This window comes from Oncorhynchus mykiss, chromosome 9 (assembly GCF_013265735.2).
Source record: "Oncorhynchus mykiss isolate Arlee chromosome 9, USDA_OmykA_1.1, whole genome shotgun sequence".
Taxonomy (NCBI): domain Eukaryota; kingdom Metazoa; phylum Chordata; class Actinopteri; order Salmoniformes; family Salmonidae; genus Oncorhynchus; species Oncorhynchus mykiss.
The window spans coordinates 55034457-55061680 of NC_048573.1; the positions used below are offsets into that span (position 1 = coordinate 55034457).

Sequence of the window (27224 nt, forward strand, 5' to 3'; positions counted from 1 at the left end):
ATTGCAAGCCGAAGAACACCATCCCAACCGTGAAGCACGGGGGTGGCAGCATCATGTTGTGGGGGTGCTTTGCTGCAGGAGGGACTGGTGCACTTCACTAAATAGATGGCATCATGAAGATGGAAAATTATGTGGATATATTGAAGCAACATCTCAAGACATCAGTCAGGAAGTTAAAGCTTGGTCGCAAATGGGTCTTCCAAATGGACAATGACCCCCAAGCATACTTCCAAAGTTGTGGCAAAATGGCTTAAGGACAACAAGGTATTGGAGTGGCCATCGTAAAGCCCTGACCTCAATCCTATAGAAAATGTGTGGGCAGAACTGAAAAAGCGTGTGAGAGCCAGGAGGCCAACAAACCTGACTCAGTTACACCAGCTGTCAGGAGGAAATGGGCCAAAATACACCCAACTTATTGTGGGAAGCTTGTAGAAAGCTACCCAAAAAGGTTTGACCCAAGTTAAACAATTTAAAAGCAATGCTACCAAATACTAATTGAGTGTATAACTTCTGACCCACTGGGAATGTGATGAAAGAAATAAAAGCTGAAAGAAATCATTCTCTTACATTTCACATTCTTAAAATAAAGTGGTGATCCTAACTGACCTAAAACCGGGACTTTTTACTGGGATTGTGAAAGACTGAGTTAAATGTATTTGGCTAAGGTGTATGTAAACTTCCGACTTCAACTGTACATATGTATTTAGCAACGGCTAACTTCTCCCTGAGGCATGGCCGTTAGCCACCTTACTAGGTTAGTTTAGCTCATTTTATTTTAGCTAGCCAATAATCCATAATGAAAATGAACTAAAAACATGTTGCTCTTTCCTCTTATGAAGGCAAGAGCTTTTTGAGTGGCAAATGTATATATTTGAAGGGGCAACAGATCCAAATAGTTTCCAGATTTTCCACACATATCCCATGTAGCCTGCACTTTAACCAATCCATTAACTGTTACTGAAACACAGATGTTAGTCCCACTACTAAACACTCAGTCAGAGCCTGTGCACAACACCCTCTTGTGGTCATTCAATATACAAACATCAAAAATAGAAGGCCCCTCACACTCTACTCGGGGTGTGTCTGTGCGTGTATGCTTGTATGCATGCATTACATTTTTTACATTTGAAACACCATGTCAACACATACACACATTCATATGCACACAAATAGGGCCTACATATCCTATCATATACATTAGATTACTCATCCATTTGTTTTAATCGAAACAACCTTTTTTTAAATATAGATATTAGCTTATGTATGTATGTATATATATTTATAAATACATTCTGTTTGAAATTCCCTTTTTCTTATCAATGGGAAATTCCAACCTTATCAAAGCCCCTCACTCTCTTTACCCATAATCCCCTAATTAACCCCCCAAAACCTTCTTTGACAGTGACACTATCAGGTCCATTCGGCTATCCCCCCTCAGATACCCTTCCATCGCTGAACCCTCCATCCAGCAACTCAACGCCATCTTGGGGGTCCCTCATGGGGAGGGGTCAGAGGGGCTGCTATGACACCTCGCTCCCAAACACCTCCAGCACCAGCGGGGTGAGCTGCATGCTGTGCTCTGGCTGGAAGGACAGCGAGCGGTACTGCTTGGAGTGCTCCTCGTTGAGGCTGCGCAGGTCGGCCAGCTTCTGGATCATCCTGGCGTAGAGCAGCCGTCCTCCTGGGTGGTTCACTCTGATGTAGGCCTGGAGCACCTCTGACAGACGGTCCTGGAGAACCTCGATCTTAGCGTGATCCTGCACCCCAGGTCGATCTACAGGGAGGAGAGAGAGGCCCTTAAAAGGAGGGGTGGAGAGAGGGGAATGCACACAAAAATACCATACAAACAGATGCTGTACATGTGCGCACAAACATGTACAAAAGCATCCAAAGCACACTAACAAGCACACATGACAGCAAGCGGGTAGATACCTGGAGACAGCAGGCAGATGGCCATGAGCAGCACGTGTTCCTCCTCATGGAGCTTGAGTTTCTTCAGGCCCACCTGGAACTTCACCAGTGGCTCCAACAGGTCCAGAGTGTGACCCGCTACAGGGAGGGGCCGACAGTGGGTTAAGTGTGTGCTCATGTGGTTTGACACGGTCCTCCATATTTATTTGGACAGTGAAGCTAAAATGTTTACATTTGTCTCGATACTCCAGGTACACTAAGTACTTGGACAAATTCACTTAGTGTATTAAAGTAGTCAAAAGTGTAGTGTTTGGTCCCATATTCCAAGCACACAATGACTAAATCAAGCTTGTGACTCTACAAACTTGTTGAATGCATTTGCAGTTTGTTTTGGTTGTGCTTTGTATTATGCTTTGCCCAATAGGAACTGAATGGTGAATAAGTGTCATTTTGGAGTCACTTTTATTGAAAAATGAAATTTGATGTTTCTGAACATTTCTACATTAATGTGGATGCTGCCATGATTAGGGATAATCATGAATGAATCTTGAATAATGATGATTATACCCCAAAATAATAAAGATAATCTCCCCCCTAAAATGCTAACCTCTCACCATTACCAATAACAAGGGGGGGTGTATGGTCTTTGTGCCTCTAACATTCCCACTCATCAGCGTTGAGTTGTGCCTGAAAGCTCTTAGCCGCGGTATATTGGCCATATACCACACCCCCTCGGGCCTTATTGCTCAACTATTCCTAATCAAGGCAGCATCTACATTAAAGCTGCAATATGTCAGTTTTTGGGCGACCAGACCAAATTCAACTTAGAAAAGTGTGTTATAGATCTGTCTGTCATTCTCATTGAAAGCAAGTCTAAGCAGCGGTAGATCTGTTTTATGTGCGCTATTTCTATTTCCCGTTCTTAAGCTTCGTTTTGGCGTCTTTTTCTTTCGGGTTTGTACACCAGTTTTAAACTGCGGAAAATATCATTCACACCGGTTTACATGGTACAATGATACACTAAACTATACTATTAGAATTTTATCAACAAAGAAATTGTGGAGCAATTTCTGTATAGTGCATCTTTAATGTAGAAGCATTCAGAAACATCTTCTATTCTTATTTGCAATAAAAGTGACTCCAAAATGATAATTCCTTATTTGCCATTAATTTTTATATTGGGCACAACCAAAACAAACAGCAAATACATTCAACACGTTTGTAGAGTCACAAGCTTGATGTAATCATTGTGTGCTATGAATATGGGACCAAATACTAAAACTCTTGACTAATTTAATACACTATAAGTGAATTTGTTCAAATACTTATGAATTCTTCTGTTTTGTTACAGCCATATTCTAAAATGTTAAAAAATATATATTTTTCCTCCTCGTCAATCTACATACACACAATACCCCATAATGAAAAAGCGAAGAGGTTTGTTGAAATGTTTGCAAATGTATTAAAAATAAAAAACAGAAATACCTTTATTTACAAAAGTATTCAGACCATTTGCTATGAGATTCAAAATTGAGCTCAGGTGCATCCTGTTTCCATTGATCATCCTTGATGTTTCTACAACTTGGGAGTCCACCTGTGGTACATTCAATTGATTGGACTTGATTTGGAAAGGCACACATCTGTCTATATAAGATCCCACAGTTGACAGTGCATGTCAGAGTAAAAACCAAGCCATGAGGTTGAAGGAATTGTCCATAGAGCTCAGAGACAGGATTGTGTAGAAGCACAGATCTGGGTAAGGGTACCAAAACATTTCTGCAGCATTGAAGGTCCCCAAGAACACAGTGGCCTCCATCATTCTTAAATGGAAGAAGTTTGGCACCACCAAGACTCTTCCTACAGCTGGCTGCCCAGCCAAACTGAGCAATCGGGGGAGAAGGGCCTTGGTCAGGGACGTGACCAAGAACCCGATGGTCACTCTGACAGAGGTCCAGAGTTCCTCTGTGGAGATGGGAGAACCATCCAGAAGGACAACCATCTCTGCAGCACTACACCAATTAGGCCTTTATGGTTGAGCGGCCAGACAGAAGCCACTCTTCAGTTAAAGGCACATGACAGCCTGCTGGGAGTTTGCCAAAAGGCACCTAAAGGACTCTGACCATGAGAAACAAAATTATCTGCTCTGATGAAACCAAGATTGAACTCTTTGGCCTGAATGCCAAGCGTCACATCTGGAGGAAACCTGGCACCAGCCCTACAGTGAAGCATGGTGGTGGCAGCAGCATCATGCTGTGGGGATGTTTTTCAGCGGCAGGGACTGGGAGACTAGTTAGGATCGAGGCAAAGATGAACAGAGTAAAGTAGAGAGAGATCCTTGATGAATACCTGCTCCAGAGTGCTCAGAAACAAACTGGGGCAAAGGTTCCCCTTCCAAGAGGACAACGACCCTAAACACACAGCCAAGACAACGCAGGAGTAGCTTCGGGACAAGTCTCAATGTCCTAGAGTGGCCCAGCCAGAGCCCGGACTTGAACCTGATCGAACATCTCTGGAGAGAACTGAAAATAGCTGTGCCGCGACGCTCCCCATCCAACCTGACAGAGCTTGAGAGGATCGGCAGAGAAGCATGAGAGAAACTCCCCAAATACAGGTGTGCCATGCTTGTAGCGTCATACCCAACAAGACTTGAGGATGTCATTGCTGCCAAAGGTGCTTCAACAAAGTACTGAGTAGAGGGTCTGAATACTTATGTAAATGTTATATTTCATATTTTTTTATTATACATTTGCAAACATTTCTAAAAACCAGTTTTTGCTTTGTCATTAAGGGGTAGGTAGTGTGTGTAGATTGAGGAAACTATTTAATCCATTTTAGAATAAGTATAACTTAACAAAATGTGGAAAAAGTCACGGAGTCTGAATACTTTCCAAATGCACTGTACACAGTGCTTCCATTTCTAAACAGTAAAACATATGAAAATACCCTAAAATAAAAGGTGGCATTCTTGCACAGTTGCTTTAAATGAAACATTTGATCTCAAAACCAAAAGGCTGAAGTATAGAGCCAAATTTAAACATGCGGAGGGGAGTGTACATACAGTGTGTAGAGTGTGTGTGTGTGTACATGTATTTCACCCTTGGTGACGTCGTTGACGCAGTACTTGAAGTCAGGACCACCACCACAGCTCCAGGACATGTCCTCTAGGTTGAAGGACTGGTTGGAACGCAGCATGATGATCTCGATGGCACTGGATTTCAGCAGGGCGATCTGGTCCTCAGCAGTCAGCCCTCTGGAAACACACAATACATGTATTGAGCCAAACATGCAGATTGACAGGGTGCCCTCACCCCATCATACACAGAGGGCCTTATCTGCTTTTACTTTACCTGATGAGAAACTGTGGCAATAGCAACCTATTTCTCCCAATGTGAAATTCATTCCAGATTTGATGGCAGAGACAGTGTTTCATTGGTACCAAAAGATGAGGGAATCGGCATAACAACAATCAAAGGCTGGAATCTTACAGCACATTGGGCGATGTCATTCTTCTATTTCCAAACTAAACGAAGTAGTTCTTAACCTTGAAACTGGAATTGCCTCATTGTCATTGTCTGACAAATATTTAATTGCCATCTTTTGCTCGTTTCTATTTTTTTGTACACACAGATGAATGAATTGAATGAGCACTGTTTTCTAGAATTTTCTAAGGGAGGGGGAGACCGGAAAGGACAGGTAGCACAATGAATTTTATGGTTACCGGGACAACAGCCTTCCATGGTGCACTGCAGCGTGTGCTTCACTTAAATGTTGCTATTGGAGGCATGAGCACACAGGCTTTACCTCATCCAACCTTCCATATTCACACACCGGTACGAAGGTTAACACCAAACTAACGGGAAACTCTATCCGCTCTGTCTCTGTGCCTATTCCCTTCTTATGATGAGTCATCATGAGCCTGACAGCCTTTGTTAGTGTGGCTAACACACAGCCAGCCAGGTTATTCTAAACAGATCCTCCGACACAAAGGGAATCCTGAATACATGCAACACTGACTGACATGGCTAGAAATGGAGATCTGTTTACACCTGTGATCTAACCCTTCGTCACAAATACAGGATTCAGCCATTTACCTGAATGCTTTCTAAGACCGAAGTATGAATAACGTTTCTTACCCATTTCGTTTCATTCGATTAAAAAACAAGCATATAGCCTCCCCTCCTCTCAATAAAGGCAGTTGTTTTTGTCCTGCCCAATGCAAATCAAACTGTCACCTGTGTCGAATACAACATGTGTAGACTTTACTGTGAAATGCTTACTTACAAAGCCTTAACCAACAGTGCAGTTCAAGAAAGAGTTAAGAAAATATTTACCAAATAAATATGAGTAAAAAAATAAATAACGGGGCTATATACAGGGTGCCCCGATACGAATTGGAGTGGGTCTAGGGTATCCGCGAGGATGCTGTTGATATGAGCCATGACCAGCCTTTCAAAGCACTTCATGGCTACTGACGTGAGTGCTACAGGGCGGTAATCATTTAGGCAGGTTACCGTAGTGTTCTTGGGCACAGGGACTATGGTGGTCTGCTTGAAACATGTAGATATTACAGACTCAGTCAGGGAGAGGTTGAAAATGTCAGTGAAGACACTTGCCAGTTTGTCCGCGCATGCTTAGAGTACACGTTCTGGTAATACGTCTGGCCACGAGGCTTTGTGAATGTTGACCTGTTTGAAGGTCTTGCTCACCTCGGCTACCGAGAGCGCTATCACATAGTCGTTCAGAACAACTGGTGCTCTCATGCATGCTTCAGTGTTGCTTGCCTTGAAGCGAGCATAAAAGTAATTTAGCTTGTCTGGTAGACTCGCATCACTGGGCAGCTCGTGGCTGAGTTTCCCTTTGTAGTCCGTAACGGTTTTCAAGCCCTGTCACATCCAACGAGCATCAGAGCCGATGTGATAGGATTCAATCTTAATCCTGTATTGATGCTTTGCTTGTTTGATGGTTCATCGGAAGCCTGAGCAGGATTTATTTTAAGCATCTGGATAAGTGTCCCGCTCCTTGAGTTCGATGCGGATATTGCCTGTAATCCATGGCTTCTGGTTGGGATATGTACGTACAGTCACAGTGGGGACAACGTTGTCAATGCACTTATTGATGAAGCCGATGACTGAGGTGGTATACTCCTCAATGCCCTTTGATGAATCCCGGAACATATTCCAGCCTGTGCTAGCAAAACAGTCCTTTCGCGTAGCATCCACGTCATCTGACCACTTCTGTATTGAGCGAGTCACTGGTACTTCCTGCTTTAGTATTTGCTTGTAAGCAGGAATCAGGAGGCTATAATTATGGTCAGATTTGCCAAATGGAGGGCGGGAGAGAGCTTTGTATGCATCTCTGTGTGTGGAGTAAAGGTGGTCTAGAGTTTTTTTCCCCCTCTGGTTGCACATGCTGGTAGAAATTAGGTAAAACAGAAGTAAGTTTCCCTGCATTAACCTCTTGAACCTCTGGGGGCAGTATTTCATTTTTGGATGAAAAACGTTCCCGTTTTAAACAAGATATTTTGTCACGAAAAGATGCTCGACTATGCATATAATTGACAGCTTTGGAAAGAAAACACTCTGACGTTTCCAAAACTGCAAAGATCTTGTCTGTGAGTGCCACAGAACTAATGCTACAGGCGAAACCAAGATGAAATTTCATACAGGAAGTGAGCCAGATTTTGAATGCGCTGTGTTCCAATGTCTCCTTATATGGCTGTGAATGCGCAAGGAATGAGCCTACACTTTCTGTCGTTTCCCCAAGGTGTCTGCAGCATTGTGACGTATTTGTAAGCATATCATTGGAAAATTGACCATAAGAGACTACATTTACCAGGTGTCCGCTCGGTGTCCTCCGTCGAAACTATTGCATAATCTCCAGGTGCGTGCATTTTTCCATTTTGTTCAGAGGAGAAACCAAACTGCCACGAGTGATTTATAATCGAATAGATATGTGAAAAACACCTTGAGGATTGATTCTAAACAATGTTTGCCATGTTTCTGTCGATATTATGGAGTTAATTTGGAAAAAAGTTTGCCGTTGTAATGACTGAATTTTCGGGTTTTTTTCTTAGCCAAACGTGATGAACAAAACGGAGCGATTTCTCATACACAAATAATATTTTTGGAAAATCCTCATTGAAAACATCCAAAGTTCTTCAAAGGTAAATTATTTTCTTTGAATGCTTTTCTTGTTATTGTGAAAATGTTGCCTGCTGAATGCTAGGCTTAATGCTATGCTGGCTATCAATACTCTTACACAAATGCTTGTGTAGCTATGGTTGAAAAGCATTTTTTGAAAATCTGAGATGACAGTGTTGTTAACAAAAGGCTAAGCTTGTGAGCCAATATATTTATTTCATTTCATTTGCGATTTTCATGAATAGTTAACGTTGCGTTATGGTAATGAGCTTGAGGCTATAATTACGCTCCCGGATACGGGATTGCTCGTCGCAACAGGTTAAAGTCCCCGGCCACTAGGAGCGCCACCTCTGGATGAGCATTTTCTTGTTTGCTTATGGCCTTATACAGCTGGTTGAGTGCGGTCTTAGTGCCAGCATCGGTTTGTGGAGGTAAATAGACGGCTACGAATAATATAGATGAGAATGCTCTTAGTAGATAGTGTGGTCTACAGCTTATCATAAGGTACTCTACCTCAGGCGAGAAATACCTCGAGACTCCTTTAAAACTTGTTATGGATAGGGGGCAGCATTTTCACATTTGGATGAAAAGCGTGCCAAGAGTAAACTGCCTCCTACTCAGTCCCAGATGCTAATATATGCATATTATTAGTAGTATTGGATAGAAAACACTCTGAAGTTTCTAAAACTTTTGAATGATGTCTGTGAGTATAACAGAACTCATATGGCAGGTAAAAACCTGAGAAAAAAATCCAACCAGGAAGTGGGAAATCTAAGGTTTGTAGGTTTTCAACTCTGCCCCTATTGAATATACAGTGGGGTATGGGTCATCTTGCACTTCCTGTGGCTTCCACTAGATGTCAACAGTCTTTAGAACGTTGTTTCAGGCTTCTACTGTGAAGGGGGGCTGAAAGGGAGGGTAATGAGTCAGAGGTCTGCCAGCATCCTCGGTCTCGTGACGTGCGGTCATGAGAAAGTTACCTCTCGTTCCATTGCTTTTCTACAGAGAAATTAATTCTCCAGGTGGGACATTATTGAACATTTATGATTTAAAAAATCCTAAAGATTGATTCTATACATCGTTTGATTTGTTTCTACGACCAGTAATATAACTTTTGGGAATTTTCGTCCGACATTTCCGCTGGACTTGCCCGCGCCTCGTGAGTTTCGATTTGTTTACTAAATGCCCTTACAAAAGGAGGAATTTGGACATAAATTATGGACTTTATGGAACAAATCAAACATTTATTGTGGAACTGGGATTCCTGGGAGTGCATTCTGACGAAGATCATCAAAGTTAATATTTATAATGCTATTTCTGACTTATGTTGACTCCAACATGGCGGATATATTCTTGGGTTTTGTATGTCGTCTGAGCGCCATACTCAGATTATTGCATGGTTTGCTTTTTCTGTAAAGTTTTTAAAAAATCTGACACAGCAGTTGCATTAAGGAGAAGTATATATTTAAATCTGTGAATAACACTTGTATCTTTTATTAATGTTTATTATGAGTATTTCTGTGATTTGATGTGGCTCTGTGCAAATTCACAGGATGTTTTGGAGGCAAAGCCAAATGTAAACTGAGGTTTTTGGATATAAATATGAACTTGATCGAACAAAACATACATGCATTGTGTAAAATGTTGTCCCGGGAGTGTCATCTCATGAAGAATATCAAAGGTTAGTGATTCATTTTATCAATATTTCTGCTTTTTGTGACTCCTCTCTTTGCTTGAAAAATCACTGTATGCTTTCTGTGACTATTTGCTGACCTAACAATGATATGTTCTGCTTTCGCCAAAAAGCTTTTTTGAAAGCGGACACTGTGGTTGGATTAAGGAGAATTTTATCTTTAAAATGGTGCCTAATACTTGTATGTTTGAGAAAATGTAATTATGAGATTTCTGTTGATTGAATATTGCGCCCTGCAATTTCATTGGCTGTTGGCTGTCTAGGACTGGGTTTCATTGGCCGTTGGCTGTCTAGGACTGGGGTTTCGCTAGCGGAACCCCAGTCCTAGACAGGTTAATATTAGACATTGCGCATCAGCTGTTATTGACAAAAAGACCCACACACCCACCCCTCATCTTACCAGACCTAGCTTCTCTGTCCTGCCCATGCATGGAAAATCCTGCCAGCTCTATATTATCCATGTCGTAGTTCAGTCAAAACTCGGTGCAACATAAGATATTACAGTTTTTAAATGTTCCGTTGGTAGTATAATCTTGATCATAGGTCATCCATTTTATTTTCCAATGATTGCACGGTGGCCAATAGAACAGATGACAGTGGGGAGTTTACTCACTCGCCTACGAATTCTCAAAAGGCAGCCCGAAATCCCCCCCCCTTTTCTCCGTCTTTTCTTCACGCAAATTAAGGGATTTTGGCCCGTTCCTGAGAAAGCAGTATATCAGTTGCGTTGGACTCAAGTAGTCAAGACTATTGATAAGGGTTTGGCTCGTGACACCTCTTTGAAATAAGTCTTAAATCATCAAAACTTTATTAAACTAATCACGTTTTGGATGTGAGTAAAAACCCAGTGGGAAAGTTTTTGCTGATCCCTTGACTTTTTTTCACATTTTGTTACATTACAGCCTTATGGGCTGTTGTTTCTCTTTACTTATTTGAGCTGTTCTTGCCATAATATGGACTTGGTCTTTTACCAAATAGGGCTGTCTTCTGTATATACCCCCATACTTTATCACAACACAACTAATGGGCTCAAACGCATTAAGGAAAGAAATTCCACAAATTCACTTTTAACAAGGCACACCTGTTAATTGAAATGCATTCCAGGTGAGCACAAATTCACACTTATGAAGATGGTTGAGAGAATGCCAAGAGTGTGCAAAGCCATCAAGGCAAAGTGTGGCTACTTTAAAGAATCTCAAATATAAAATATATTTTGATATATAATAATTTAACAGATTCATACACGAACAACCAGAGCACAAAATGTAATCAAAATGTTGTTTTAAAGTGTCCTATAGTTTCCTTATATAAGTACGATCAGCAATGTTTTTTAGTTTTAACAAAGCACAAACTTGTTTAAACTGTTTTCGGGCTACCTTCAGACGAGTCTTGTGAGCATCCTAGAGCAAAATAACCAACGTACGTGTTGGTGGAAGTCTCACCTTTCTATAGAGGGGTCATATAGTGTGTAGCCCAAACTGTTCGAACGCTACAGACAGAAGTTGGCAGAGTCCCGTGACGCTTGTGGGGGTTGTAGAGCAAAATGGAGAACACCATTGTGTTTGTGACACGTAGGCCAAACCGTTCGGATGTTTTCATGAGAAGAACACCGCTGTAGCTTGGCCACCTTCCACCGCCGCCATTTGCGGATGCGGTGGATTGAGACGTAGCTCATGCAAAAAAACATAACTCTAGTTGAGTTCCACTTTAGATGGTGTAGAAATATACCAAATCACTACAAAAATAACTCAGTTGCCGGAGACGAAGGGAGCCGCTCAGGGATTTCACCATGAGGCCAATGGTGACTTTAAAACAGTTACAAAGTTTAATGGCTGGGATAGGAGAAAACTGAGGATGGTTCAACTACATTATAGTTAGCAAATAATACTAACCTAATTGACAGAGTGAAAAGAAGAGAGCCTGTACAAAATACATATATTCCAAAACATGCATCCTGTTTGCAACAAGGCACTAAATAAATATTTTTTGTCCAGATTACAAAGTGTTATATTTGGGGCAAATCCAATACAACACATTTTCAAGTGGTGGCTGCATCATGTTATGCTTGTCATCATTAAGGACTGGGGAGTCGTATTTTTTAAGAATAAAAAAAACAAATGGAACAGACCTAAGTACAGGCAAAATCCTAGAGGAAAACCTGGTTCAGTCTGCCTTCCAACAGACACTGGGAGATTAATTCACCTTTCAGCAGGACAATAACCTAAAACACAAGGCCACATCTACACTGGAGTTTCTTACCAATGAGACAGTGAATGTTCTTTAGTAGCCAAGTTCAAGTTTTGACATGAAAATCTATAGCAAGACCTGTTTGTCTCGCAATGATCCACGACCAACTTGACAAGCTTGAATAAATTGGAAAATAGTAAATGGGAAAATGTTGAATAATTCAGGTGTGGAAAGCTCTTAGAAATGTACCCAGAAAGACTCAGATTTAATCTCTGAAAAAGGTGCTTCTGGAAAGTATTGACTGAGGTGCGTAAATACTTACGTAAATTAGATATCGATACATTTGCAAAAATTTCTAAAAACATCTTTTCACTTTGTCATTATGGGGTATTGTGTGTAGATGGGTGAAAAATATATACACTTAATCCATTTTGAATGCAGGCTGTAACAACGTGTAGAATAAGTGATGTATGAATACTTCTTGAATGCACTGCATCTGGGGAGCAGATGGATAGGGAACCTTTACTGAACTGGTGAATAGTCTGTTCCAGTGTATTCCAGGAATACCACTGAGCCATAGGTCTTTATTAAATGCCTTACATACATAATAACACACTGTACCAAAGCATGTAGCTATGCAATTACCGAAGTCATCCACCCACAAATAACTATTACAAGCTTAATGGACAGTAGAAGCCTAACTAAGATCCAATTTCAGATTGAAAGGTTGTTGTGTAATGGCCTAATTAAAGATATATGGTGGAGCAATCATGTGTCCTACACAATCCTTTTAATGTACTATATTAAGGCTCCTGGGCGACGTTTCCACTACGTACAGATATAGGATCAGCGTCCCCTTCCCCAATCCTAACCTTTAACATTAGTGGGGGGAAAAACAAAACTGACCCAAGACCAGAATCTAAGGGCAACTCCACCCCACACCTTTAGTAGGCACACGGTATGCTAGAGTCCCACCTGAAGCCAGGAATCATCTTAGCGAAGCCGATGACCTTCTGGATGCTGTAGCTGACCAGGTCAGCCAGGTGGGGCAGCATAGAGAGCTTGGAGCCATCGTCCTCACTGGAGTCTGGGCTGCCTGCACTGTCCTGGTACATCATCAACAGACTGCTGAAGTTCATCAGCTTGGTGTCCACAGACTCTACATATACAGAGAGAGATAGACAGAGAGCGAGAGAGCGATACAGAAACACAGAGAGACCGCAAGAGACCGAGCGAGAGACACAGAGCGAGAGACAGACAGAGGAGGGAGAAAGAGCATGAGAGAGAGAGTGAGAAAGAGAGAGACTTAGAGAGAGACAGAGCGAGCAGAAATATAATAGTTCATGGGGAATGTAAAGAAATGGTTGCTAAAAGAAGCAACAGGTTTACAATGAAAGGTACTGCCCATTATGCCATTATGTAGTGTAGAAGTAAGGCAGGGACACACGTGTTGTTGAAGAACCTTGGTACACCTGGACACTATGTTTGAGAGATTTAAAAAAAAAAGACACCCAAGGCAGGCATTTTATAAAAGCAAAATGTATGGTACACAGCAGCTGTGTAACAAACCTCGGCGTGGTGTGATTGTGAATTTTTCAACGGCCAAGTTATGGCCTTTGGTTTTACCCTATCACTGTAAGGAGACCTTTGAGACTTTTAATGCCAACACATCTTGCTAATGGAAAATGTGATTGTGGTGCATGTATACTGTGTGTATGAGTGCTATATGTGCGTGTACATGTGTCCCTCACCTGGTGAGTGGTTGAAGGAGTCTGAGGAGGCATCTGACAGAGAGTGAAGGGAGGCTGCACGACTGGCACTGCGTGTTACTGGGCCCTCTCGCACTGGGGGCTGCAAACACATACAATTAACATAATGCAACATATTTTGATTTGTCTTGGAACGTGCACATAGAAGTGATTAATAAAACAGACCCATAATCACTTGAAATGAGAATGGTAAAACATTACATTAACATCATGCAATATCTGTGGTTTAGTATATAAAAACAATATTGCAAAAAAAGTGAGGACGTGAGCGGCTCGGCTAGTTTGACCAGTACTGACCCTGAAGCGTGAGAAGTCAGAGTAGGAGTCATCATAGGTCTTGTGGTGGGCCTCCACCAATGAGGCGATGACCTGGCTCTGCTCGTCGTTCAGCCTAGGTCTCAAGGCCTCCCGCGCCGCCTCTTCCTCCTTCCTTTTCTGGATCAGGTCCTTCTTCCTCTGCACCTCCTCATCTGTCAGGATGACTGGGGCAGAGAGAGGCGAGGGGGAGACGGGTGAGAAGAGGAGCGGTGGGGGAGAGCGAGAGAAGGAAGAACAACAGCTAGCTTGATTGCCTCACACAGGAGCCTCAGATCTACTGACAACCGTGTTCGTTAAGTGACTGTCACTTGCTGTTTTCTTCACACAAACAGCAGCTAGCTATGCGAGACTCTAGAATGTGTAGGCTAATAATCTTCCAAGGAGAATACCATTAGCACCACGAGTGCTGCAGTGTAATCTGAGCCGTGCTGTTTCTCAAACTAATCTGACAGACAAGAATAATTTTACATGCCAATACACCATGTGTCAAACTCATTCCACAGAGGGCAGAGTGCCCGCGGGTTTTTGCTCCTCCCTTGTACTTGATTGATGAATTAAGGTCAATAATTAATAAAGAACTCCCCTCACCTGGATGTCTAGGTCTTAATTGAAAGGAAAAAACAAAAACCTGCAGCCCTCCATGGAATGAGTTGATACCCCAAAACTAGAAGATGATGCACAAGGCAATGGATGAATCAAATCAAAACAGAACTGTACCAGACAGAGGCTAACAACTACAAAATAGAACTGTACCAGACAGAGGCTAACAACTACAAAATAGAACTGTACCAGACAGAGGCTAACAACTACAAAACAGAACTGTACCAGACAGAGGCTAACAACTACAAAATAGAACTGTACCAGACAGAGGCTAACAACTACAAAATAGAACTGTACCAGACAGAGGCTAACAACTACAAAACAGAACTGTACCAGACAGAGGCTAACAACTACAAAACAGAACTGTACCAGACAGAGGCTAACAACTACAAAATAGAACTGTACCAGACAGAGGCTAACAACTACAAAATAGAACTGTACCAGACAGAGGCTAACAACTACAAAATAGAACTGTACCAGACAGAGGCTAACAACTACAAAATAGAACTGTACCAGACAGAGGCTAACAACTACAAAATAGAACTGTACCAGACAGAGGCTAACAACTACAAAATAGAACTGTACCAGACAGAGGCTAACAACTACAAAATAGAACTGTACCAGACAGAGGCTAACAACTACAAAATAGAACTGTACCAGACAGAGGCTAACAACTACAAAATAGAACTGTACCAGACAGAGGCTAACAACTACAAAATAGAACTGTACCAGACAGAGGCTAACAACTACAAAATAGAACTGTACCAGACAGAGGCTAACAACTACAAAATAGAACAGTACCAGACAGAGGCTAACAACTACAAAATAGAACTGTACCAGACAGAGGCTAACAACTACAAAATAGAACTGTACCAGACAGAGGCTAACAACTACAAAATAGAACAGTACCAGACAGAGGCTAACAACTACAAAATAGAACAGTACCAGACAGAGGCTAACAACTACAAAATAGAGCGGACTCCTTTTAGTCGACTGATCGATTGTTTGATCGATAGGCTGTTGGTCGAGCAAGATTATTTTAGTCGAGCAGTCGTTATATATATATATATATATATATATATATATATATATATATATATATATATATATATACATACATACATACATACATACATACATACATACATACATACACACATATATATACACACATACATACAGTACCAGTCAAGTGTGGACACACCTACTCCTTCAAGGGGTTTTCTTTACTTTAAAAAATATATATTTTTTACATTGTAGAATAATAGTGAACACATCAAAACTATGAAATAACAAACAGAATCAGAACCCCAAAAAGTGTAAAACATAAGTAGCCACCCTTCGCCTTGATGACAGCTATGCACACTCTTGGCATTCAACCAGCTTCATGAGGTAGTCACCTGGAATGCATTTCAAATAACAGGTGTGCCTTGTTAAATTTGTGGAATTTCTTTCCTTATTAATGCGTTTTGGCCAATCAGTTGTGTTGTGAAAAGGTAGGAGTGGTATACAGAAGATAGCCCTATTTGGTAAAAGACCAAGTCCATATTATGGCAAGAACAGCTCAAATAAGCAAAGAGAAACGACAGTCCATCATTACTTTAAGACACAATGATGAAACTGGCTCTCATGAGGACCACCACAGGAAAGGAAAACTCAGAGTTACCTCTGCTGCAGAGGACAAGTTCATTAGAGTTAACAGCCCCAGAAATCGTCAATTAACTGCACCTCAGATTGTAGCCCAAACAAATGATTAAGACACATCTCAACTGTTCAGAGAAGACTGAATCAGGCTTTCATGGTCAAATTGCTGCAAAGAAACCACTATCAAAAGGACACCAATAAGAATAAGAAACTTCCTTGGGCCAAGAAACCCAAGCAATGGACATTAGACCGGTGGAAATCTGTCCTTTGGTCTGATGAGTCCAAATTTTAGATTTTTGGTTCCAACCACCGTGTCTTTGTGAGACGCAGAGGAGGTGAACGGATGATCTACGGGTGTGTGGTTCCCACCGTGAAGCACAGAGGAGGTGTGATGTGCTTTGCTGGTGACACTGTCTGTGATTTATTTAAAATTCAAGGCGCACTTAACCAGCATGGCTACCAGAGCATTCTGCTGCGATTGGCCATTCCATCTGGTTTGCACCTAGTGGGACTATCATATGTAAGGTCTATTTGACCAAGAAGGAGAGAGATGGAGTGCTGCATCAGATGACCTGGCCTCCACAATCACCCAAGCTCAACCCAATTGAGATGGTTTGAGATGACTTGGACCAGAGTGGGAACTCCTTCAAGACTTTTGGAAAAGCATTCCAGGTGTAGCTGGTTGAGAGAATGCCAAGAGTGTGCAAAGCTGTCATCAAGGTAAAGTGTGGCTTTGAAGAATCACAAATATAATTTATTTCAATTTAACACTTTTTTTTGGTTACAACATGATTCCATGTGTCTTATTTCATAGTTTATGTCTTCACTATTATTCAACAATGCAGAAAATAGTCAAAATAAAGAAAAACACTTGAATGAGTAGGTGTCTAAACTTTTGACTGGTACTGTATATATTTTTTTTAATGGGACACAAGACACCCGTCTGATCCACGCCTGTCTCAATGGACTAATCCATTGTGGAGGCCGCGGGGATGGCACACCAACATCGACCGTTCCTATAATTTTCTAATCTACAATGTTTGTTTGGTTACGGTAATTCATTGTAGCTGGGGATTTTAACAAGGCTAATCTGAAAACAAGACTCCCTAAATTGTATCAGCATATCGATTGCGCAACCAGGGCTGGAAAAACCTTGGATCATTGCTATTCTAACTTCCGCGACGCATATAAGGCCCTGCCCCGCCCTCCTTTCGGAAAAGCTGACTACGACTCCATTTTGTTGATCCCCGCCTACAGACAGAAACTAAAACAAGAAGCTCCCACACTGAGGTCTGTTCAACGCTGGTCCGACCAATCTGATTCCACACTCCAAGACTGCTTCCATCACGTGGACTGGGATATGTTTCGTATTGCATCAAACAACAACATTGACGAATACGCTGATTCGGTGAGCGAGTTCATTAGAACGTGCGTTGAAGATGTCATTCCCATAGCAACGATTTAAACATTCCCAAACCAGAAACCGTGGATTGATGGCAGCATTCGCGTGAAACTGAAAGCGCAAACCACTGCTTTTAATCAGGGCAAGGTGACCGGAAACATGACCGAATACAAACAGTGTAGCTATTCCCTCCGCAAGGCAATCAAACAAGCTAAGCGTCAGTATAGAGACAAAGTAGAATCTCAATTCAACGGCTCAGACACAAGAGGTATGTGGCAGGGTCTACAGTCAATCACGGATTACAAAAAGAAAACCAGCCCCGTCTCGGACCAGGATGTCTTGCTCCCAGGCAGAGTAAATAACTTTTTTGCCCGCTTTGAGGACAATACAGTGCCACTGACACGGCCTGCAACCAAAACATGCGGACTCTCCTTCACTGCAGCCGGCGTGAGGAAAACATTTAAACGTGTTAACCCTCGCAAGGCTGCAGGCCCAGACGGCATCCCCAGCCACGCCCTCAGAGCATGCGCAGACCAGCTGGCTGGTGTGTTTACGGACATATTCAATCAATCCCTATCCCAGTCTGTTGTTCCCACATGCTTCAATGTTCCCACCATTGTTCCTGTTCCCAAGAAAGCTAAGGTAACTGAGCTAAACGACTACCGCCCCGTAGCATTCACTTCCGTCATCATGAAGTGCTTTGAGAGTAGTCAAGGACCATATCACCTCCACCCTACCTGACACCCTAGACCCACTCCAATTTGCTTACCGCCCAAATAGGTCCACAGACGATGCAATCTCAACCACACTGCACACTGCCCGAACCCATCTGGACAAGAGGAATACCTATGTGAGAATGCTGTTCATCGACTACAGCTCGGCATTTAACACCATAGTGTCCTCCAAGCTCGTCATCAAGCTTGAGACCCCGGGTCTCGACCCCGCCCTGTGCAACTGGGTACTGGACTTCCTGACGGGCCGCCCCCAGGTGGTGAGGGTAGGCAACAACATCTCCACCCCGCTGATCCTCAACACTGGGGCCCCACAAGGGTGCGTTCTGAGCCCTCTCCTGTACTCCCTGTTCACCCACGACTGTGTGGCCACGCACGCCTCCAACTCAATCATCAAGTTTGCGGACGACACAACAGTGGTAGGCTTGATTACCAACAACGACGAGACGGCCTACAGGGAGGAGGTGAGGGCCCTCGGAGTGTGGTGTCAGGAAAATAACCTCACACTCAACGTCAACAAAACTAAGGAGATGATTGTGGACTTCAGGAAACAGCAGAGGGAACACCCCCTATCCACATCGATGGAACAGTAGTGGAGAGGGTAGTAAGTTAAGTTCCTTGACGTACACATCACAGACTAACTGAATTGGTCCACCCACACAGACAGCATTGTGAAGAAGGCGCAGCAGCGCCTCTTCAACCTCAGGAGGCTGAAGAAATTTGACTTGTCACCAAAAGCACTCACAAACTTCTACAGATGCACAATCGAGAGCATCCTGTCGGGCTGTATCACCGCCTGGTACGGCAACTGCTCCGCCCACAACCGTAAGGCTCTCCAGAGGGTAGTGAGGTCTGCACAACGCATCACCGGGGGCAAACTACATCCCCTCCAGGACACCTACACCACCCTATGTCACAGGAAGGCCATAAAGATCATCAAGGACAACAACCACCCGAGCTACTGCCTGTTCACCCCGCTATCATCCAGAAGGCGAGGTCAGTACAGGTGCATCAAAGCTGGGACCGAGAGACTGAAAAACAGCTTCTATCTCAAGGCCATCAGACTGTTAAACAGCCACAACTAACATTGAGTGGCTGCTGCCAACACACTGACTCAACTCCAGCCACTTTAATAATGGGAATTGATGGGAAATGATGTAAAATATATCACTAGCCACTTTAAACAATGCTACCTAATATAATGTTTACATACCCTACATTATTCATCTCATATGTATACGTATATACTGCACTCTATATTATCTACTGCATCTTTATGTAATACATGTATCACTAGCCACTTTAACTATGCCACTTTGTTTACATACTCATCTCATATGTATATACTGTACTCAATACCATCTACTGTATCTTGCCTATGCCGCTCTGTACCATCACTCATTCATATATCTTTATGTACATATTCTTTATCCCCTTACACTTGTGTCTATAAGGTAGTAGTTTTGGAATTGTTAGCTAGATTACTTGTTGGTTATTACTGCATTGTCGGAACTAGAAGCACAAGCATTTCGCTACACTCGCATTAACATCTGCATGTGTATGTGACAAATAAAATTTGATTTGATTTGATTTCTGTTAATGCGTTCAATATATTATTAGTCTTTTACCGTTGTCATTGTCAGAGTGAACACGTTGTTCGAGGACCGCACAACCTAGGCTACACTTGTGAGGAGCAAGTTGGTTTATTTCATTCCATTTAGGAGTTGTCAATATAGTCAGACTTTTGTTTGTGGTGCTCCTGTCAATGTTGAGTAAGGACACGCAGCGGATTATGCATAGAAGTATGCCCAGGCCACCTGGCTTGCGCACAAATGTGTGCCCATTTGGGGATCTGATATCTGAAATATCTTACCAGCTCTCTTGGTAACCACTCGGCGTGAAAGGAGAAAAAGGTATTGCTCTTATCTGGTGGAAACGTCATAAAATAGGCCTACCTGATTACTTCTTATCCCTGGCACAAATAGCCTATGTCTAGAGCTCACTGGGCAGGAAACTGAGGGCCCAGAATATTTTATACAAATGTTGCAAGTTTGCTCGTGCCAGCTTCAGGCCAGACCCAAGTTCTGTTTCAGGCCATGTGTAGCCAATGTTTTTACCAGGATATTTTCTACCTGCAGGTTGCAAGGTTAATTATTGTTGGCTTTATGTAGGCTATTTTAACATAGTTGGCAATGACAATATAAGTTATTTTATTAAAACACATAGGGTGTGTCTATATAGGGAACAATAACGTTTAAAAATGTAAATCAAGCGATTGGTCGAAAGAACAAACTACTCTAGGTTGCCCAGGATATAGACAGTGTATACATATATAGTCAGGGACAGCTTTACTACACACTAGTAAATAAATAGAAACTAAAAGCTAATTTTAGTTTCAATGATGATACAAATAATCAGACAGACTAACTGCTAAATAACTGTAAATAACTAGCAATAAAAAGCTAAAATCCTTTCCTGAATGTGAATAGGGCTGAGAAATGTCAGGGACCTCATGATATCACTATACTTAGGTGCCGATATATATATTGCGATTCTCACGATTCTATGTGGATTGCGATTCAATACTGTTATTTTATTGCGATTCTGCTGCTCTTGAACTACTTGTTACTTTAATTTCTTATCCGTATTTTTTAAAGCTGCATTTTTGGTTAGGAGCTCGTAAGTAAGCATTTCACTGTATGGTTGTATTCGATGCATGTGACTAATAACATTTTATTTGATATTCCAAACACCATATGTGTGCTGCACATGGACAAGATACAACATGAGAAAACGAGTCTCTCAGTCATGGAAATAAAAGGGCTGAAAACAAATTGGCTCTCTATGAAGGAAAAATATGGGAGTTTTGTTGCAGGTACAGCCAACTAGCGCAAAAATTATATTGTGATTGTCAAAACGATACAATATATCGTCAAAAATAATACCCCAATATGCAACTATCGATTTCCCCCCCCATCACAAAATGGGAATCATCTTCATGGCAGGGCAATCTTGTCATGCCTGATGTTTTCTACAAACTCCTGCATACTTCATTAGCAAAAAATGGCTTTTTACCACCCATGTCAGAAAATGTATTACGCAACAGTAAAACAAATGTTGCCTGTTTCACACATGGACAGATGGAATTCCTGCTAAATCAAGTTTGTCTGCCATTAACAGCAGCTGTGGTCAAATACATTATGTTCATCACTTGCCAATAGTCTTCACTGAACAGCAGATTGAAGGAAACGTACATGATGTAGGTGATAAAACCAAAACACTTTAGGAGCTGACTAACCACAACCAGGCATCTGGTTTGTGTTATATGCTAGCTTTTGGACTAGTCCACTGCGGCTAAACATTTTATTTAATCTATTGCCATATTTAAGGATTATCAACAATGGCAACAACATACAGTAACACTGTTCAGAACTAGAGTTGGACCAGCTTTACTCTATGATAGAATCTTATTTTACTACTGCTGCCTGGCTGACATCAGGCCAGAATGGGACACCGAGTAGCCCATCTAGCATGACATAGTCAGAAGGACCACTGCCGCAGCCAGGCAAGCGTGTGGTAATTTCCCAGAGTTCACCAGCAATAGTCTGCTGTGCTGTCTGGATAGTATTTCACAGTGCCTTTTTGTTTGGATGGCACAGCGGTAAAGTGTGAGACAGCGGAGGCCAGAAAATCGAGCTGTTTACCACAAAATTGTTCACATTTATTCATTAGCCTCATGCCTGGATCGACATGGCAGAGGACTGTGCTGCAGGGTGAGAGAGAGGATTAAGAAAGAACAAAAGAAGGAGAGAGAAGGTGAGAGAAAGAGGAGATAGTAAGGAGAGTGAAAGAAAGGAGAGGAGTGTGAAAGACAGGAGAAGAAGAAGAGAAAGGAGAAGGCAAGAGAGAAAGAGAAAAAGAAAGGAGAAGGAGAGAAAGGAGAGAGAAAGAAGGCAAGAGAGAAATATGAGAAGAGAGCAAGGAGAGAGCAGAGAGAAAAGAGGGAGGAGAGAAGGCGAGAGAAACGGGAGAAGTAGAGCGAGAAAGAGGAAGGAGCGGGAGAAAGAACGAGGGAATGAGGAGAGAAAGAAGTATAAATAGGAGAAACAAAAGGAGAGAGGAAAGGAGAGCAAAGGAGTAAGAGAGCAGAGAGGGAGAAGGATATAGGAGGGAAAAGGAGAGCAAGAGTAGAGAGAAAGGTGAAAGGAGAGTGAAAGAGAAGGACAGCAGAGAGAAAGAGGGGGAGAAAGAGGAGAGAAGGCAAGAGAGACTTGGTCAGAGTGAGGGAAGCAGCAACGATGTGAATTTGTAAGCGACTTTATTAACAGAGCTGATAAAGTGTGAGGGACAGACCCTCTAGCAGGTGTAGGAGGGGCCTTGTGGTGTGAGTAATGTGAGCAAGTGATACAGGAGTAAGGATGAGGGAGAGACAGCAACCAACCAAACTTGTGCTAGTGTACTAACTTCTAGTTTGTCACAGCTAGTGTATTTATCATTCAATATGATTATGTGGTACCTGTTTTGACTGCATCAAACTGAGAGAAGCTAGCTAGCTAGGCTAACTAAGGCATCATGTGCTTTCTCCCTGTCCTACAGATCCAAATAACACCTCTATTCAAATTATCAAGTAGCAGCGTACCTGTTGGCTCTTGGTTGTTGTAGCATATCCTTCATTTGAATTCCATTTTCCATTGATTAGATAATCTTGCAACTTGCTTTGCCACATAGGGAGGCTCTATGACTGTAGTTTCGCTTTGACTTGTGAGTGGCCGACAACAAGCCACTGCATAGGATATGGCGACATTCAGTTAACGTTTTATCCACAACTCTGTCCATCGCCATTGTAATCTGTGAAGCCAAAATGTTCCCAAACAGAAGATTTAAACTATTTTCTCGGGGCGCGGACATCGACTCTAGGGTGTTTATACTCTGGGTCAGGATATTGTTAATATCACCACAACTACTACAATCCCTCTATTACTCAGAGAAAGTAAGGTAGGAGGCACCTCCATGCAGAATGAGCACAGAGGCGCTATTCCTGGCAACCCTGCAGCTTAAGGGAGCATGAGTAATTGTGTACTGCTCACTGATTTGGCAGGCTGCGCCGAGTGGGCAGGCCTGCTCTGTTGTCTTGGCACTAACACTAACAACTGCGGACAATGTGGCTGGATCCTCAGCATGGCAGCAGCGCTTTGAAGAAGCAACAAAAAATCTTTAGGGGCGAGGCTCGGATTGACCAATTACAGTGTTAAGACTACACCCATGGTTCATCAATGTCAACCGTCATTAACACACAAAAACCTGATTTATTAATGTGTACATACAGTGCTAAATGAGACACATACCGTAACTGTAGCAGTCCAAAAAAGAGGACCAACAGGCAACATTTATAGAAGATCAACATTTTAACACTTTAAATAACCGCCTCAGATTGTATCCACATCAAGCTTAGCACAGCTCGACAATTGCTCAGTCACCATGCTCATCCAATCGCAAGTCTCATTCTGTGCCAGACCTCTGCCTGAAATGTTTCATACCACATCGTTTTTTACATGAGTGAGGTCCACATGACTGGGGCATGCAGCGCCAGGCAGCTCCCTCCTCATCCATGACCCCATGGCCTGAAGCTATAGCACTTGTGCAGACATAGAGGCCATTTTAGTGGTTTGAATCCTCTTTATTTTCCAGGGGGCTCATTTAGGGTTGTGACTGTTTGCAGGCTAGGCTACAGGACAGCAGCACCACTCTGTATCGGACCATTGTGTAACGGGCAGGAGAAAGAGTATCATTGTTGGACTGGTCTTTATTTCTCTCCCACTCTTTCCCCTTCTCTCTTTGTCACTTCAAAATGCACAACTTGTCTATTTTCATAACCATGCGGATTTGTTGGTGTTCCGGCACAGTAAAGTGGAGGGTATTTCATAAAGCAGGATTAATATGACTTAGCCAGTAAATTTGTCTAAATATTCTGAAACCACCACATATTTTCTAATACAGTACAGAATGTAAAATAGTACAGCCCTGGTCTATTTTCTGGCTGAATGCAACCCAAATGTGACCGACCGCCTTGATTTAATCTTGTGTAGCAAAATTATAAAGTGTTTTTACATTGGATAAAAGCAGACACAGAGAGCTACAAAATGGTAAATCATACAATATATTTGAGGAACAATGGAGAAGTAATTCTGCTTTGAAAGTTGCTAAACTTGTATCTTCACTTTTGAGAAAATGACCTTTGAACGTTTTGGTACCAACTGGAGAGCGCTTCTTTGTCTTCACCCATTCACCATCGTTCACACCCTCTTAAGCTTTAGCCTGACCCATCTTTAAGGGTTGACACAAGCGTTCTGTACTAACAGCAGCAGTCAAGCACCCAAGCTAACTGGCTAATGACTTCCAGACACAAATGAGAGAACAGCTCACTTAACATTACTCACCCTAGCAGAGCTAGGCTGTTTTTATGTTATCCCGAGCGATGGTGGCTGCAAATGTGCTGTCAGAGCTTTCAGAGCGAACACTGGACAACATTTGATGAGGTGATCCGAGCATTCTGACCTCACAACGGCAGTCAAGCACCCAAGCTAACTGGCTAACATTGGCTACTTTGCTAGCTACTTCCAGACACAAATGAGAGAACACCCCACTCTGACCACTTTACTTGCCCTAGCAGAGCTGGTTAGGCTGTTTTCATGTTATCCAGAGCATTGGTGACTAACTGTGCTGCTGCCAACAATTTAATTATTATTTTTTGCTGGACGCTTACTGACACCAGTCATATTCAACGAGTGTTGAGCGTTCATAAATTCATCAGTTATTCTGCGCTCTGGCACAGTCAGACAAGAGTGCTCTGAAATCAAAGTAGATGGCAAGACTGAATTTACAAAAGCACCTGAAATCGTTACTTGCATAGTGGAGTATTTTGTTAAGACATGTAGCTAGCTAGGTAAACAATTAACCATAATCCCAACTCATGACGTTACTACCCTGCATGAATCTGCAAGTAGCTAACAAACCAGGTTCAGTGTTAGCTAGACAACATTAGGCTATAACTAGCCAAACAAAATGGCTCAGATACGAATAACAAGATCATACACGTAACGTTAGCTAGCGAGTCAGCTAACAGTACACTAACTCGAAAGAAAATTCTGTCAAAATTTGAAATGTCTAAAATCTGAAAATGTAGCTAGCTAGACTATCATGGATGGACGCCTCTTCCTGTTACAGATTCCAAGGTTGCCCTTAGTTTGAAGATGTAATCCGGAGACAGGTGTTCTTCATCTCCTTAGCTATCAAACTAATTCCACTGATTTCAAAACTCGGTCCTCCAGAAAATGGAGAGCAACACTTATGCAGTTCTACTATGTAAACTTTTAGTGTCCTAAAAATTAAAACCAGCGTTAGACGTGATTACCTACACATACTGACCAGCTCAAATAGACAGAAGCGTGCTATATGGCAGACCAATCCGAACTCATCTCTCGGCATGTCCAGCCCACTCATTATCTCAGCCAATCATGGCTAGCGGGAAGGTTACTTCCTTTTTCTGTGGCTAAACCAACTAGGCTTGTAATTAAGTAATTTTATTCGTATTTACTGATGGCATACAAGTTCGTTATTAAGGCACATGAAAGTTCACATGTTCCAGAAGGCATATCTGCCAAAAAAGACATTTTGATTAAAAAAATTAAGATTATGTTCAAATGGCTCTCGTGTGAAGTAGTGACATACGCCTAGTTTCCTGAAACAGGTAAAAAATACAGATATCTAAAACATAAAGAGCATGTCCAGGCAACAATGACTATGCATGAATGTACAGTAAAACAGATTCTACTAACATTTTGTACAGTACACTGTACTGCTTTTTTACATTAGGCCTATATGATGTAGTCTTTAGCCAGCATGAGCCTAGCACTTAAAGTGCTGAAGTTACTGTATTTATGACCATTTAGCAATCAGTCTCTGAGCACTCACACTCCTTCATCATGCCGATGTCCACGCAGCGTTTGAGCCGGCAGGCCTGGCAGTGCCGTCGGTTGTCCTTGGTGATGGTGCAGCTGCCGTTGAAGGGGCAGGTGAAACTGGCCTTACGCTTCATGCTGCGTCTGGTGGGGACAGCGAGACAGAGATATTGAAACCTGGCTCACTGACACGTTCAAATATACACAGAGACATTAAAAACACTGGATTTCTTTTGCAAAATGGAGGCAGATGGGATTATTACTCAACTGGATTACATTTGCAGACATACAAACGGAATAAGAAAGACACACTACCCCTCTCACAGAAAAAACATATCATGAGCAGTCACGCAGCGTGCCCTTTGAAGTAGAGTTCTCATGTTCTGTGCAAGGAACTTAAACGTTAGCTTTCTTACATGGCACATATTGCACTTTTACTTTCTTCTCCAACACTTTGTTTTTACATTATTTAAACCAAATTGAACATGTTCAACTATTTATTTGAGGCAAAATTGATTTTATTTATGTATTATATTAAGTTAAAATAAGTGTTCATTCAGTATTGTTGTAATTGTCATTATTACAAATAAATACATTTTTTTTAAATTTGGCAGATTTAATCAGTATTGGCTTTTTTTGGTCATCCAATAATCGGTATCGGCGTTGAAAAATCAAAAATCTACTTTGAAGGAATTTGTTGTTTTTTCATACAGCCTCCCATTTACAACAAGCCCCCCACACACACACACACAGGTAGACACACACAGGTAGACACACACAGGTAGACACACACAGGTAGACACACACAGGTAGACACACACACACACACACACAGGTAGATACACACACACAAAGTTCAGAAATAGATTAA

General features: G+C 42.1%; 1 protein-coding gene across 4 annotated transcripts in view; it reads right to left on the reverse strand.

The window, feature by feature from the left end:
- Positions 1–487: 487 nt before the first annotated feature.
- Positions 488–27224, reverse strand: part of LOC110532402 (vitamin D3 receptor A) — a 79797-nt gene continuing 53060 nt past the window's right edge. For 3 of the 4 annotated variants that reach the window (XM_021616277.2, XM_036988348.1, XM_021616278.2), the window contains 7 exons: positions 26367–26497; positions 13998–14182; positions 13683–13782; positions 12907–13090; positions 5007–5161; positions 1933–2049; positions 488–1774 (listed from right to left, as the gene is read on the reverse strand). In XM_021616277.2, the coding sequence (XP_021471952.1) occupies positions 1521–1774; positions 1933–2049; positions 5007–5161; positions 12907–13090; positions 13683–13782; positions 13998–14182; positions 26367–26497 (1126 nt within the window). In that variant the 3' untranslated portion in view covers positions 488–1520. The remainder of the gene's footprint in view (positions 1775–1932; positions 2050–5006; positions 5162–12906; positions 13091–13682; positions 13783–13997; positions 14183–26366; positions 26498–27224) is intronic. The other variant, XM_021616279.2, reaches the window with a different exon arrangement.